Below are 15,226 nucleotides of genomic sequence, written 5' to 3'. Positions count from 1 at the left end.
TTATATATGGAATAATAATAATAATAATAATAAAAACACCAGCCCTACACCATAAAGGCCGTCAGCCACCAGCTGTCATGTCAAACTGGGAAAAAAACAAAAAAACAAAACTGCTCTCTGCAAACTGGGAGGCACATACACACTCTACTGAAAAGACATGGCAAAAACTAATCAAAATGATCCAGTTTGACACAAATCAGACTCCCTTTCCTGTTCATTTGTATTAATATTGGTACATTCTCTGCAACCAGTGTATAGTCAGCTGGACTTTGACCATTTTAACATATCACATGCATTACCCTATGTATTGTTTTATGATACTTGGAGTGAGCATTACTTGGTTTAATGAAACATCATTTACAATAGTTTGGTTGGAAAAGTGTAGCTTATAATGTTTACTTGTTTAAACTGTGTCACAGGTGTTTAAATCTGTGGTAATTTCCGGGGCTGTGGTATGTCACACTGTTGGTTTGCTAAATACTGTATAATAAGGTTTTCCTGTGTTTCTGTATACTCCCTGTAGCCTATTTACTGTATGTACTACTGCGTACTTCTATTTGTCAACACTGACCGTACAGAGCCTGTGACGCATGAATCTTCACTGTCAGCTGGTAGGGCTGCTCCTGGTATTTGTGTGGTACAACCAGCGGCCTGGCCAACAAAGTGCTTTGGTAGAACAGAGCTGAAGAGAAAAGACAAAAAATTATATTTCCAAATGGGCACATATAATGAAATTTAAATCCCAGCATGAACTGTAAACCACAAACTAAAACTATAATACAATCTTATAAACTATGTTATTTTAGCACATCATCAACTCAGCGCGGCACTGTGGAGATAGGTCTGGCAATGCGAGACTACTCAGCACACAATGTACGTACAATGTTTTAAGGCAAAAGATAAAGATGTTAACATCTGCTCTGTTCTGTCACTAACATATGATATATTAAAAGCTAAGTTAGTGTCAGCCACATTTTCCCCCCATGCTGAATATTAATGTTAAGTGTCTTTTTTCTATCTTTAAAATATGTTTTTATAACAGTAAGACCAAGCTACGGAGCCACTAAGGGGACATGAGCAAAACTTTCATGTGCGCACATGAAAGTTTCATGTGAGCACATAAAACTAAACTTCAGATTTTTTTTTTTCGCTCATGTCCCTTTAGGAGCTCCGTACCAAGCACTCTTAGCAGCATTAAAACAGATTTAGGGGATGTTCAAACCAATTAATTTTCGTTCCGCAAATACAGCCTTAGAAATAGCATAAATAATATCTGATATATAATTTGTGCTGGATGGCAATGGATTTTTCTTTTAAGAGGATGGTATTTTTTTTTTTTTTACAGTTGGAAACAGTTGACCCAAACAGTCAAAGGAGGGCGATGGCGAGCAGTCTTAAACTAACATGAACTTTTACAAAAAACAGATTCTATGCTGAGGTCTTTGGTTTGATTTATATATGCCGAATTAAAAACGGAGTCTTGTTATCTTAGAGCATATCTATTTGAACGTTTTACCTGGTAGGTAATGTTGTCATTAAGTGTGTTAACTTGTAATTCACAAGCTTCTGACTAGTGTTTGGCGTGCGAGTAACAACGTCATGAACAGTGATGTCATCATGGTAGCAAATTCCAATTCCCTCTCAGTGCGCATCAATGTTTACGGTGTTCAGTTAAGGTTACTCGCCATTAGCTAGCTAGCTAATTAACGTTAAGTTATGGTGATGGTACGTGCACTAAAGGCTGGCTTGTTAAAGTCGTGAACTTGAAAGTAGTAGCCTAGTCTCTGCCAGACCTGATTTGCTCGTTCACATTCGACCTCCCTTCTGTCAAAACGCCATGCTTTCACACTTAAGTTAGCACATATGTTCAAAAAAGACAGAAACACTGAAAACAGACAATAGAAATACCCACGGTTGACTCCTCTGCGACACACAGAACCCAACCTGACGATAGCCGCCATGATAATCAAGGTCACCAGCACAGTTACCCGGATGTAGATATTGAGTAGTCAGCGGCACAAAGATGTTGGATGTTTGAGAAGATCAGCAAAGCGTTTCATCTCAGATTAGAATCAGAATCAGCTTCAATGGCCAAGTAAGTGTGTATACTGTACAAGTTCTTTGACTTTTTGTTGCTCTCAAAGAACACACACAGAAATAGACATAAAGCTACAAACAAGGACAACAAAGATGAACAAGGTAAACATAAACATTTGGCTACTATGCATGTAGCCTATAAAAAGGTGTATACACATACAGTAGGCCTACGTTATGTATGATTATGCATTCACATACGTTCATATACAAGGGGAACAAGATGGTAAATGAAAATAAAAGAATAATCAAATGAAAACCTTGACTAACCAATGAAATATTATTACTGAACCGAAATTATGTGTAGATTGTGTTTCATACAGAATTATCACCCCTTATGAAAAATCTGAAAGGGAAAACGTGCTTGTAAATATTTTGGGTCAACTCTTTCTTTTTGTGTTTTGATGCAGCTCCTGTTAAACAAAAAATATCTTTGTTAGCGTCACTTCTTGCGTCACATTTAGCACACCGATTTACAAATGACACAGGGAGGAGGCGTCTCTGTGCGTCGCAAATCATATGATTTGTACATCAGTGGTATTTGACAAGCCGCAGGAACAGATGCATCAAAGATATAGTTTAGTGATGAATTATCAGTTTACACAGGAGAAATGCTGCAATAGTACAAAAGAAGAAGCAATAGATGGCATATTATGCTAAATAGTCAGAAATATGAGGAAGAAAGAAGACATTTAATTCAAAACCTCACAAAGAAAGATATAAGTACAGTCTAATATTCTATAAAAAAAAAAAAAAAACCTCAAGGAATGAGTGTTATCGAGTACTATTTCTGTATCTTAGACAAATTAATGATTGAAAAGATTTAATTAATTTTTATTTATCATTATTATTTTATCTTATCTTTTTTCAATATTGTACATATTAGATGTTCTGATCCACACTCCATACCAGTTGGTGGCGGTAATGCAGACGCCAACCGCCAATAAAGGTCTAATAGGAAGAAGATACAGTGCAGGAAAGCTCACTCGCGGTGAAACCCAAAGGTCGTCTCATCTCAGCACCTTGTCAACGAGAATACAGAGTTGTTCTGTAACTATTTAATAACGCAATGGACAGTTTTGATAATTTCAGTGCGTCGGATAAAGCAGAGGCGACGGAGCTCCAGCGTATGATCGCGATAGAGCAACAGAAAGCGCAGTTCCAGGCCCAGGTGTGTATGCCGAGCATGCTATTCGGCCCTTTAGCATTCAGCTGTGACGGGGAGGCCCCATTCAGGAAAATGAACCACTCTCTGTCTGAGAAACTTCCCTGAAAGATCTTCCAATTCAAGCTTCCTTTGCTTTTTGACAAAATGACGACGCTAATTGTAGAACATGATATAATACGAAGTCTTTATTTTGACACCGAAGCGTGACACCGAAGAGCATCTGTTTTAGAAAGTTTCATTGTGTCATATTTATGGAGCATATATCTCAGTGGTATTCGTGCAGTTAAGTGTCACAAATTCCCCATACAATGTCCTACGTGCAGTTTAGTGTCCCACATTCCCCATACATTGTCCTTAATTAATTATGAACCCGCTAAACCACCTGTGCTACCTTAACCCTACCCCTAACCTTAACCCTACCCCTGACCCTGACCTTACCCTGTCTCAAATAAGACCCTCATCATTTGGGACACTCCGTTTTTGGAAAATAATTTGTGACACTAAACTGCACGTAAGCCGGGATACACAAGTCTTTTATCGGACCAACACATCTCTGTATTAGATTGTTCCAATCAGATTGTTGGTGATTGGAAGCTGAAGCTGATCCCACTATTATCATCACCACAAATAAAAAAGAGTCCAGGTGTAATATCACTAACGTCACCAAGTGTAGATTTTGCGTTTTAAATTCACCATCTAGTTAAAATGATTGGACATGTAGTAGCTAGTAACTGTAGGTCTGATAAGTAGTAAAGGAAGCATACAACTACTTTTATCATTAATCAGAAAGATGTTTCTTTTACTTGGTGGTCATTCATTTACCATTTTAATCTGTATCATGACTAATGTTACAGTTAAGGAGAAGAGAAGTCTGTTGTCTTTCAGATGTAAAAAGAAAATAACTTTCTATGAGGATAATAATGCCCTGTGCGTTAGGTATAAAGTGTTTTTGTTGCGAGATACAAGCTCCACTTTCCACGCTCCATGATCTAGATTATTACATAATAAATTGACAAACGGGGGGGAAAAAATGTTAATAAAAATAATTGTGTTGCTAGCTTGTGTGCTTTTGGATTTTGTTACTTCTTAAAAATGTTTTTGCTACACATTAATGTTAACAAATATTGGCTGAAATGTCAGTAATCGGTTGGGCTCTAGGCCCAGTCACATGATTCATCCAACCATAATCAGTTCTGTTGTCTGAAAAGTTTGTTTCTGCTATATGTTCAAAAGTACATCACCAAGACTCATTCATTATATAAGAATTATTTATATATATATATATATATACACACACACACAGTGTTTTCCCTGGGTTTAACGAATACTTGGGTGCGCATATTTGGCGGCGGGGTTTAATGGTCTTTCCTTAAGAAAATGTGATGTTTTTTCAATAGAAAAATATGCATTTTGACATATCATCATACCATTATTATCACTGTGTCATTTACATTTCATTCAGCTTAGGTGCTGACCAAAACGGCTCGGGTGCTGCACCTAAGACTTATAATGGTAGGGAAAATATAAAGACTGTCTATCAGTTATTAATCAACCATTTCTATTTATTCCAGGTGCACACTTTCACTGACGTCTGCTGGGACAAGTGTGTGGACAGTCCGGGCTCGAAGCTGGACTACCGGACCGAGACGTGCCTGGTGAGCTGTGTGGAGCGATTCATCGACACCACCCTGAGCATCACCAACCGCTTCACGCAGATGGTGCAGAAGGGTGCTCATTAATAATGGACTATAGACGCTAACTGGACTGTGTAATGACATTGATGCAATGTTTGTATTCCCAACATGTTGATGGAAGATTATGTGTGGAGGACATGTGTTGTTGTTTTTTTACTGTTCATGCTTTCGACGGGTGGTGCTTGAGCGGTCCAAAATGAGTTAAAATGGGAAAACTGCATGTTTGTAGCTGCAAATGGCAGCAAGACGTACCTGTTTGAATTAAGGAGTCATGTAGTGTGACGTTAGTAAAGTAACACAGTGTGTTCATGTTCACTATCCTGTCTGTGATCCTTCATGTACTAAACAAAATGTGGAATACTGTTGAACAGAGCGCCCACTCACGACTGTTTCAACGACAGATCTGGGTTCAGTTACGAGTTTGGATTTGTCACTTTCTGTGTCGTTCCAGTATCGTCAATCATTGGGTGGAGAAAGGATAGAAAGGTGAACTGATTAGAATTTTTACAAAAAGACAACCGCAACAACGTTGGTGAATAATATATTGTTTTCAAATGATGGTTAAAGAAATGGCTTAACCACACATAAAGGGATTACTACATTTTATTAAGACACTTCCTCTGTATTTGGCAGCCAAATATCTACCAAATAAACTTTGGAAGTAAATTTATCCTGACAAAATTATATTTAAAGGTACACTGTGTAGGAATGTCTCCCGTCTAGCGGTGAAATTGTATTTTGCATTCAAAGGAATAGTGCTCTCTAGCGCCTCGCTTTTTCAAATGCGTGTTGCAACTACGGTAGCCGTTATGTACCAAGAAGCTATGACAACATGTCTTCCAATGTTCGCTTTTTTGGTGACGAGGATTCCTTCTCCTGTGGCTCGGCATAAGTATGATCCTCCATTATGAACTAAAGGGCAGTGCAGGCTTTCAAATTTACCGGGGCAGTGACAAGCGCCTCTCACTGATCTCCGTTTCAGCTGGTTTCAGTCACGTGACGCTGGCTCTGAACGAAAACGCGTCGTGGATCAGCTAGACAGGTAGGCTAGTGCTTCATGTCCCTCTAAGCCGTTATAGTTTTTCAAAATGGCGGAACGACATGGAAGCCTCCTTGGACTTGCCCGTCCAATGTAAATACAGATAAGAAATTCTTACGAGGATAAGTCAGATGATAGGCAGAGGTAATTTTACACCAATGAGGAGATATTTATGAATGAAGACATTGATTTTAGCTAATAAAATACTTCAAACACTACACAGTGTACCTTTAATATTTATATTAGAATAAATAAATGTTGCTCATTAATACAATAGAAGAAAGAAATACGTATACGAAAACCATTACAGGTCAGTATTATGATTTTCATCTTAGGGTTACAACAAAGTGTAGTTTGGAATCTCTTGTGGAGCAAAGTACTTGGGTGTTGGCTTTGTGAAATTTATTGTAAAGAATCAATATCAAATATATAACAGGTAGAAACACTTGGCAAATGCATTTGCACGACATGTTTTTGAACTATATTTTAAAGTCCAGTATGAGAAGAAGTCAGTACTAATACAACAATAGTCTTTCCATACGGATTCCTGGGGGAAAAAAAATCTACAAAATGGAAGTCTGTTGTCAATAAGTAAGAAAACTTGTTTTATCTTAGATATTTACATATTTTCTCTTTTTACACAAGCTTTTAGTTCCAAAAATCTGACCATTAAAAGAAAGTAAATCATTCAAATATTTTTACTTGCTTGTTCAACCTAAAAGTAAAATGAAGTAACTGAAATATAAAATAGCTGTAATACAATAAAACATACAGAAATGTACCATCAGGAACTCCATTCATCAGGGTTTTTCAAAACAAAAGCAAGTATTTCGTAATGCTTCTTATATACACAATCATATACGTATTCAGTGTAGAGTTGAATTGATTAGACAATAACTAAAGGCCTGCAAATGACGACCATGGGAATAATTCAATTTGTAATTATGCTAATCTTTCTGTGGTCTGATCAGAATGTCAGTTTATGGAGTAAATAGACAAGCCCTGTACTTACGATCAAAAGAAATACAGAAAACATAACTGAATCAATAAATATGCACATAAAACAAAATATACATCATATTAGAGGGGCACTGATACACCAGTATTCATTTAATTAATTTTATCTATAAGGATAACGCACATTAATCAACATTTTTGTAAAAGTGGTATTGTTAGCCTGCAGGCTCATTTTTAACTGTAGTCCTTTGGCGATATATTTTGAGGCACCAGGAAACAGCAAGACATCAGTACGGGTTAAAAGACAACAAGACACCAAAAAGATACCAACAGCAACAAAATAAGCATTCTCAAGAAGCCATGCCGAGCAACAGGAAGCAGAAAGACATTAGTACATTATCCAGTATCCACATTCAGTACACGTAGCCATGCAAGCAAGCAACAAATCACAGCCAAGCAACACTGATTATAGCCATTTTCTTGATACATATATGCAAACATGAAGAGCAGACAAACAGACAAACAAAATCATGAAAGAGACCTTGATAGGATATTAAAAGTGGCAGTACAAGTTAATAAAAATGTGAAGTAGTGAAGTACATGTGAAGTACATATTTCATAAATACCCTGGCTATGCATAGCTGACTATATCTGACAACAGGCAAGACATGGGACAAGTTCACAAGATGTACTGCTAAACCTATGTATATTTATATATGGAGGAACACAACAAAATAATTGCACATACAACTAAACTGTAAGGCTGTTAATATTTTTAGCTGCCCTGAGTGCAGACTTCATGGCAGTTTCAATCCACCCATGGGGCAAGGCTGTGTGTTCTCCTGCAAAGTGCACCCGTCCCTCACTCTGGAAGAGGTCTCTGGCGTAGTGTTCCTGCTGGTAGGGTGTAAACAGGGCGAAGGCTCCCAGACTGTAAGGATCTAAGCCCCACTTCTTCACCATCCCCCCTGTCCACTGAGGCCTGATGTCCTCTCCGTGGATCTTCACCAAGTCCTCCAGGACCACGGCCATCAGCTCCTCCTCGTTCATCCCTTGGAAGAGGGTGGAATCATCAGAGCAGGTGTAGGACGCCAGGAGGGCCCCCGCAGCTGTACCGTGGAAGCTGTGACTGGGGTAGTAGATGAAGCGAGAAGGTCGGTCTGTGATGCTCTTCCCTCCTCGGATACCCTCTTTCTCCCAGAAGCGCTCCCTGAAGCTGAGTACCACCTTGGTGGAGCTGGCATAATGAACTGAGCGCAGGGCCTCCATCTTGTTCCCAGAGAGAGGTGGCTGGAAGTCAATGAAGACGGTCGCCTTGGCTGTGGCCGTCACCAGGGCATAGTCCACTGTTAGGTTGGTCAGGGCGCCTGAATTATGCCAGTCCTGGTATGTTACTGTCACATTGGTGCCGTCTGTTTGATCGATTAGCTTAACCTTGGAGTTGAGGAGGATTGTGGCATTTAACACCTGATAGAAAGCCTTTGGGAGGTGGTCAAAACCATCTGTCACTTCGTAGTACCTGAAAAATAACACCTAATAAAAACCTCTCAATCACAATTCATCATTACAGCTACACTCCTTTTTATATTAAAGCAATACTTTACTCTTTTCTTCCAAACGTTTTTTGTATCAATGAACGTCCGTTTCATTCAAGCCATTGCCAAATGAGTTGATACAAAGCTAATTAAGACTACCAGCTTAACAAAACACTCTCTGTATTTCTCAGCACGGCTATGTTTACAACATGGTGTCGTCCGGCGACTTTTGCGTGCAGAAACTCGAGTGAAGATAATGACCTCTTCTAAAGAGTCTGTCGTGTTTTTTTTTATCCTCCTTGGCTACTAGCAACTGCATGGAGGAGGGATGGGGGCGCGTGAGCGAATACGGAAGGCTTGTGTCATGTGGCTGCAACAACAGTGTTGTTGTCATTACTTAGAATTCCTCATGGGGGCGACAGAAACTACGCATTATAGCTTTAAGGTATCACGGGGTGAGTAATTGATGTACAAATATATCATTTTGAGGGTGACGTTATCTTTTAACAATGGACCAAATGACTGTGCATCATGTGAAAGGTGTCACTCATTATTCATTATCACCAAACTCTGCAGTTCCCCTCAGCTCTGCAAAGCGTTTTAGTGCCTTTCAGCGCATTGTTGTTTTTAAGGCCAGCAACTTAGCTGTTTTGGTTCAGTCTCATTGCTCTCATCAACCTCATTTCCAACCAGTTTTTACACATCTTTTTACACATTCTCACATCCAGCAGTTACAGAGCAACATTTGAATTACTTGGAGTCATGTTTGTGTCCACCTGATGGATGTTTAGTTTAATTTATTATAAGATCCCCATTAGCTAGATGATCAGCTAGTCTTCCCGAAATCCGAAACAATTGGTTACCAGACGTGTTGTTGTTTTGTTGTGTTTAGTCACAAGTAAAGCTTTACTATGTAATTCTGCATTTAATGTTAGCTAACTGTTATCTATAACGATTGCTAGCTACTGTACTGTTACTGTACTGCACTGTAATGTGTGTGTGTGTGTGTGTGTGTGTGTGTGTGTGTGTGTGTGTGTGTGTGTGTGTGTGTGTGTGTGTGTGTGTGTGTGTGTGTGTGTGTGTGGCACAAACGTACCGGCCTGTGTCATTTCTGATTAGATATGTAAATGCATGCCATGATAGCGTTTGTTAAAAAGCAGATCATTTGCCTTGGGAATTAGTGTAGGCTGAGTGAGGCGTTATTCAATGGAGCTATCTTAACTGTCATATTTTCTTTGTAGAACAATGTAACATTGTGGGACTTGCAGGACCCGTATAGACCTACGATGCAGTCTCAGGTAGGCCAGTAAGTATATGGTCTATTATGATAGATTATGATCCAGCTAACTAGTACATCACCATGTCAAGTTTGCGCTTAGGACAGCTGTCAATAGTCCCTTTCCGACCGGAGGGATTTTTGCAGTTCCTAGAACATAACGTTCCTAGAACCCTTTTTTTCTCGTGTTCTGACTGGACCAATTTGGGGGTTATTAAGTTCCTGTAACTCTTTCAGCTCCTACTTCAGGGCACGGCCTTTTTCCTTTTCCCTTTTCCACATCTTTTTAATATTGTATTAACTTCACTGTTTAGCATGCCTTCTACTTTTGTAAACAGGTCTTAAGTTTAGCTTTGCACTCTAAAGTTTGCTGTGTTGTGTTTTACTTTGATATAAATAAAATATGTAATAGAAAAGTGGATTACTGCAGTTATTTGTACATGCACACATGAAGGTAGGCCTACCTGCTTGATTAAAAAGAGCAGCAGCAGGTTAAATGGCTGTGGTATCATAACAAAATGTTGTGGTGGTTAGATGGCTGTGCTATAATAACAAAAGGTCTTTTGTGTTTACACAGCCATCTAACCACACCTGTTGACATCCTTGTGAAATGGTTGTGTTAGCAACATTAAATCAGACAATATTAAAACATTTCATGACACATACAGGAAAAGAAAAGAAACATAAACTGTCTAACAAGTATAAAACAAAACAGCAAGGAAAGAACCAGAAAAAAAACAAAAAGTGATGGCTATCATATAACGATACCCAGCCCTACCCTTAACAAAATACACCAGCTTTTCTCGCTACTGCCCACTGACTTTTAACTCCACCAATGAGTTCAGATGCTCAATCTCTGACAACCAAACAAAGCTAGGTCTGCAGGTTCCGTGTTGCCAGACACACAATGTAAATGGTAAAATGAATATGACTTACTCAGTGTTGTCATTGATGTCTGACTGTATGTACAGCATCTCTAACAGTGATGTGTAGAAGAGGCTGTTTTCATTCAGGATGTCCCCGATCATCCTCAAAGCACCACGACTCAGGTTACCCTCCTTCACCAGATATTCCTGTCAGCAATCAAATGTATGCTGTGAAATTTTTCATTCAGATTTAAACTAAGACCTGTGTGAAAAAGTCAAAATTATCAATCTTTACCTTCACTGTGTATGCATCATATTTATCCAACATGGCACTGCAGCCCATTTTCTTCAGGTCATCCTTCACCTGTGCACATATTACAATAAAAAACACATTCCTATCCTTGTGCAGTTAAAAAATACTTTGTGTAAAAATAATAACGATACCGGAAATGTGTGGGATGTATACAAACCTTCCAGAGTGTCTGACTGAAGAGTTGAGCTGCTGACATCCCCCTCTCCCTTTCATGTAAGCTGTAGTTGAGCACACCAGGGTTGTTTTCCACAGCATAGGTTTTCTGTAGCACTCCATTTACCAAATAGTAGGTGTTGATGTCATCTTGGATGAAGTGATTTAAGGAAATTTGTAATTTTGAGGCAAAGGAAAGCAGAATTCTGTGGAATAGATGTTAAATATTTTTGTTACAAGAGAGACTTGACTTCTTTTTAGGCAAGACCAGTGGTGGATATTTAGATCATTTAGTTGAAGCTGCTTTAGTTGATTTTATTAATTGCCACTTGCGGGCAGGGCAACAAGCTGTAAACTTAACATTTACATAGTATCACTTTATACAAGTTGACACGTTCAATCCAACTTTGTCTGTATGTTGTTTTGTGCTGAGAAAGGATGGAGAATGGAATATGTATTGTGCCATTAAATAAAAAATAAAAAAATCACTCACTAAAGCAAAAGAACTGTCATCTCAAAAGTAAAATGTATAACTTGCAAACAAATTATTTGTAAACGAATGGTCTCTTAATTGTTACTTACAGTTCCCTCTGCTTCTTTCTGACTGATCAGACTTTTGCTCTCTCTGTCAGCTTTGTGCTCACACTTTCAGCTCCCTCCTTTGCGCTGCTGTGTTTGCTCTTCTGACACAAACCTCTTGCGTGGGCAGGGCTTTCAAGGGTATGTCCCCATTGGCTAATGAGTTTTTGAGTGACAGCCAGACGTTCAGTGGAGCATCTAAGTAAGTTTCAGTTTTGAGGACAGACACCCTAAACAGTGGCACAACTGGAGTCATACCAGATTTATAAAGTGTTGCTCATATTTGTTATGCTGTATGTTACGAGCATGGTTACCAGACGTGTTGTTGTTTTGTTGTGTTTAGTCACAAGTAAAGCTTTACTATGTAATTCTGCATTTAATGTTAGCTAACTGTTATCTATAACGATTGCTAGCTACTGTACTGTTACTGTACTGCACTGTAATGTGTGTGTGTGTGTGTGTGTGTGTGTGAGTGTGCGTGCATGTGTGAGCGTGTGCGTGTGTGTGTGTGTGTGTGTGTGTGTGTGTGAGTGTGCGTGCATGTGTGAGCGTGTGCGTGTGTGTGTGTGTGTGTGTGTGTGTGTGTGTGTGTGGCACAAACGTACCGGCCTGTGTCATTTCTGATTAGATATGTAAATGCATGCCATGATAGCGTTTGTTAAAAAGCAGATCATTTGCCTTGGGAATTAGTGTAGGCTGAGTGAGGCGTTATTCAAAGGAGCTATCTTAACTGTCATATTTTCTTTGTAGAACAATGTAACATTGTGGGACTTGCAGGACCCGTATAGACCTACGATGCAGTCTCAGGTAGGCCAGTAAGTATATGGTCTATTATGATAGATTATGATCCAGCTAACTAGTACATCACCATGTCAAGTTTGCGCTTAGGACAGCTGTCAATAGTCCCTTTCCGACCGGAGGGATTTTTTGCAGTTCCTAGAACATAACGTTCCTAGAACCCTTTTTTTCTCGTGTTCTGACTGGACCAATTTGGGGGTTATTAAGTTCCTGTAACTCTTTCAGCTCCTACTTCAGGGCACAGCCTTTTTCCTTTTCCCTTTTCCACATCTTTTTAATATTGTATTAACTTCACTGTTTAGCATGCCTTCTACTTTTGTAAACAGGTCTTAAGTTTAGCTTTGCACTCTAAAGTTTGCTGTGTTGTGTTTTACTTTGATATAAATAAAATATGTAATAGAAAAGTGGATTACTGCAGTTATTTGTACATGCACACATGAAGGTAGGCCTACCTGCTTGATTAAAAAGAGCAGCAGCAGGTTAAATGGCTGTGGTATCATAACAAAATGTTGTGGTGGTTAGATGGCTGTGCTATAATAACAAAAGGTCTTTTGTGTTTACACAGCCATCTAACCACACCTGTTGACATCCTTGTGAAATGGTTGTGTTAGCATCACAAAAGGTCTACACTGGCATTCAGACAACTTTCTCTGAATCCCCACCCCTCCTACCAGTTCCTATGGCCACGTGGCCAGTGCAAATGCAAATGTACTTCAGTACTTAGTTACTGTAGTTATTTGTTGATGGAACAAAGTGTGTTTAACATTATCAGTACATTCATGTCACAGCAGACAGTTAGATGAGACTGACAAAGCATTACTGTACTCACTTATGAAAGCTAGGGATCCTCATGGCACCCACTTCTGCATACCAGCCTTCTCTATTGTTCCTGAAGGTCTCCACACGTCCTCCAATACGGTTACTGGCTTCTATTATGGTCACCTTGTTGTCCACACAATCATCATATTACATACACTTTCATGTAGGTAAAGTATCATATTTATCCACTCAGGAAATGTTTGTTTATGGTAACATTTCAGTTAGAGTTATTCAAGTTATTTCCTCGCTCTAAATGACTTTACCTTATGTCCGGCATCTTCTAAAAACTTTGCAGCGGTCAGTCCAGCGATGCCCCCGCCGATGATTGCTACATGACGAGGTGTCTTAGTGGCCGGAAGACCTTTATCCACAATGTTGAGAAGCTCACTGTAGTCAGTGTCTTGGAGGCACTCAAACAGGGGGTCTCCAAAGATCCCACTCACAGCAAACACCACAACCCCGACTAGAACCAGAGGAACTGACAAAGGAAGATAATATCAATTCAAGTGAAGAATCCAAAGCATAATGAGGCAAATGCAGAAGAGGAGCAAACAGCTAAAACTGAAAAAACCCTAGGCAACCACCAATTTCCTGTTTCAGTTTTTTTTTCTTCCTGCTGGCCTGACAGACATCACTGAATCACATACAGATCACAATAGAACAAAGGGTTTATGACAAATACTATAAAATGATCCTAATCATATTGCATTTTCACAATAATCCACTTGTATTGCACAAGTAGGTCTCCCCTCCATGATGCAGGTTTTAATAATGGTTGTATTCACTTGAACGTCAACGGTTAATTTAATAATTTATGAAATTAAAAACAAAACCGATTAAACTTTTAAATGAATGTAATATGTAATAGCAGTTGATCTAATACGTACAGAGTTTGCACAGTGCCATGTGAGGGATCATCTTGAGAATGGAGCTCCACAGTTTTGATTTCTTCCTCTGACTGTTAATACTGACACTATTAGAGGAAAAAGAAACCTACCAAAGACAAGCATGTTACAAATTTAGTGGGGAAAAACGCTCAGGCGTTATTATAATGAACAAGTACATATTTTACTGAACTGAATGTGTTTGTATTTTAAACAGAAAAAAATAGAATTTTAAAATTGAACTTGAAATTGAATTCGGTACAAACATGACTAGAATAAGACAAGCTTTATTAATCCCACACTGGGAAAATCCACACGCTGTTCAAGAGTTTACAATAAGCAAAGAAAGAAAGTGATTGGTTTATTGTTTGCTTACTAGTTAATTGCATAAATGAATGATCTAAAATGAGAAGAGGATTAAAACTAGTTCAGACTAGACTATCGCTACATTCCACTCACCTTTATCAAAGGTAAAGTCTCGTAAGTTGTCATAAGCCTCTGCATGACTGAGGAGAAATGACTGAGTCCCTGATAAAGCTAAACTTTCTACGCTGTGTCTCTGCATACGAAAGCAGCCTGGAAAACCTGGATGTGTAGTATGTGTGAAATTGCACACAACGTCATTTTAATGAGGGACTGTGTGGCTCCTCAGGACTTACAGAAATATTTTCCCACACCGGCTCGAGAGTCAACCACACTGAACAAATTAGATTAGGGAGGGTATACTAGTCACCAGCATACCTCATTTCCTCCATCTTCACTAATTTCAATATCTGACCTGAAAGTGCTCATTCAGAGCTATCCAAAATTGTCAAATTTAAAGCTGCATTGCGTTAAACATACTTAACAAAAACACATTCCACATCTGCATTTCTTTTTCTATTAAAAATATCCTTTTCCAATTTGTTTATTTATTTATTGAAATTGTTGCTTACCTGTGAAAATAGTATGGTCTTTATTGCCAAAATAAAGCAGTCCCACTCATCCAACTTTTTCTGTGGCCAATAGACAATAGCAAGTAGACAGCTTTTATAGGCTGCAGTAAATGAAA

General features: G+C 38.8%; 3 protein-coding genes across 4 annotated transcripts in view; 1 reads left to right on the top strand and 2 right to left on the bottom strand.

The window, feature by feature from the left end:
• Window positions 1–2,020, bottom strand: part of sdhdb (succinate dehydrogenase complex, subunit D, integral membrane protein b) — a 12,627-nt gene extending 10,607 nt beyond the window's left edge. Inside the window, exons 1-2 of the mRNA XM_078246875.1 lie at window positions 1,913–2,020; window positions 572–682 (exon numbers count right to left, since the gene is read on the bottom strand). Of these exons, the coding sequence (XP_078103001.1) occupies window positions 572–682; window positions 1,913–1,961 (160 nt within the window). The 5' untranslated portion in view covers window positions 1,962–2,020. The remainder of the gene's footprint in view (window positions 1–571; window positions 683–1,912) is intronic.
• Window positions 2,021–3,039: 1,019 nt separating this feature from the next.
• timm8b (translocase of inner mitochondrial membrane 8 homolog B (yeast)) lies at window positions 3,040–5,274 on the top strand. The gene is made up of 2 exons (XM_078246873.1): window positions 3,040–3,265; window positions 4,834–5,274. Exons 1-2 carry the CDS (start codon window positions 3,164–3,166, stop codon window positions 4,999–5,001), a joined length of 270 nt encoding a protein of 89 aa, XP_078102999.1. The 5' UTR covers window positions 3,040–3,163; the 3' UTR covers window positions 5,002–5,274.
• Window positions 5,275–6,199: 925 nt separating this feature from the next.
• Window positions 6,200–15,218, bottom strand: il4i1 (interleukin 4 induced 1). Of its 2 annotated transcripts, none has more exons than XM_078246872.1 (8): window positions 15,111–15,218; window positions 14,179–14,284; window positions 13,555–13,769; window positions 13,302–13,414; window positions 11,100–11,301; window positions 10,925–10,993; window positions 10,700–10,836; window positions 6,200–8,471 (listed from the first exon to the last, which is right to left on the bottom strand). In XM_078246872.1, the coding sequence occupies exons 2-8, from the start codon at window positions 14,207–14,209 to the stop codon at window positions 7,703–7,705; spliced, it is 1,536 nt and encodes a 511-aa protein (XP_078102998.1). In that variant the 5' UTR covers window positions 14,210–14,284; window positions 15,111–15,218; the 3' UTR covers window positions 6,200–7,702. The 2 variants fall into 2 exon arrangements, with proteins under 2 accessions (XP_078102998.1, XP_078102997.1); XM_078246871.1 differs by lacking the exon at window positions 15,111–15,218 and adding an exon at window positions 14,635–14,827.
• Window positions 15,219–15,226: the final 8 nt, after the last annotated feature.

The sequence above is a fragment of the Sander vitreus genome, chromosome 3 (genome assembly GCF_031162955.1).
Source record: "Sander vitreus isolate 19-12246 chromosome 3, sanVit1, whole genome shotgun sequence".
NCBI classification, from domain to species: Eukaryota; Metazoa; Chordata; class Actinopteri; order Perciformes; family Percidae; genus Sander; species Sander vitreus.
The sequence above is the reverse complement of the archived record's forward strand: the minus strand, read 5'-3'. Positions and strand labels throughout refer to the sequence as shown.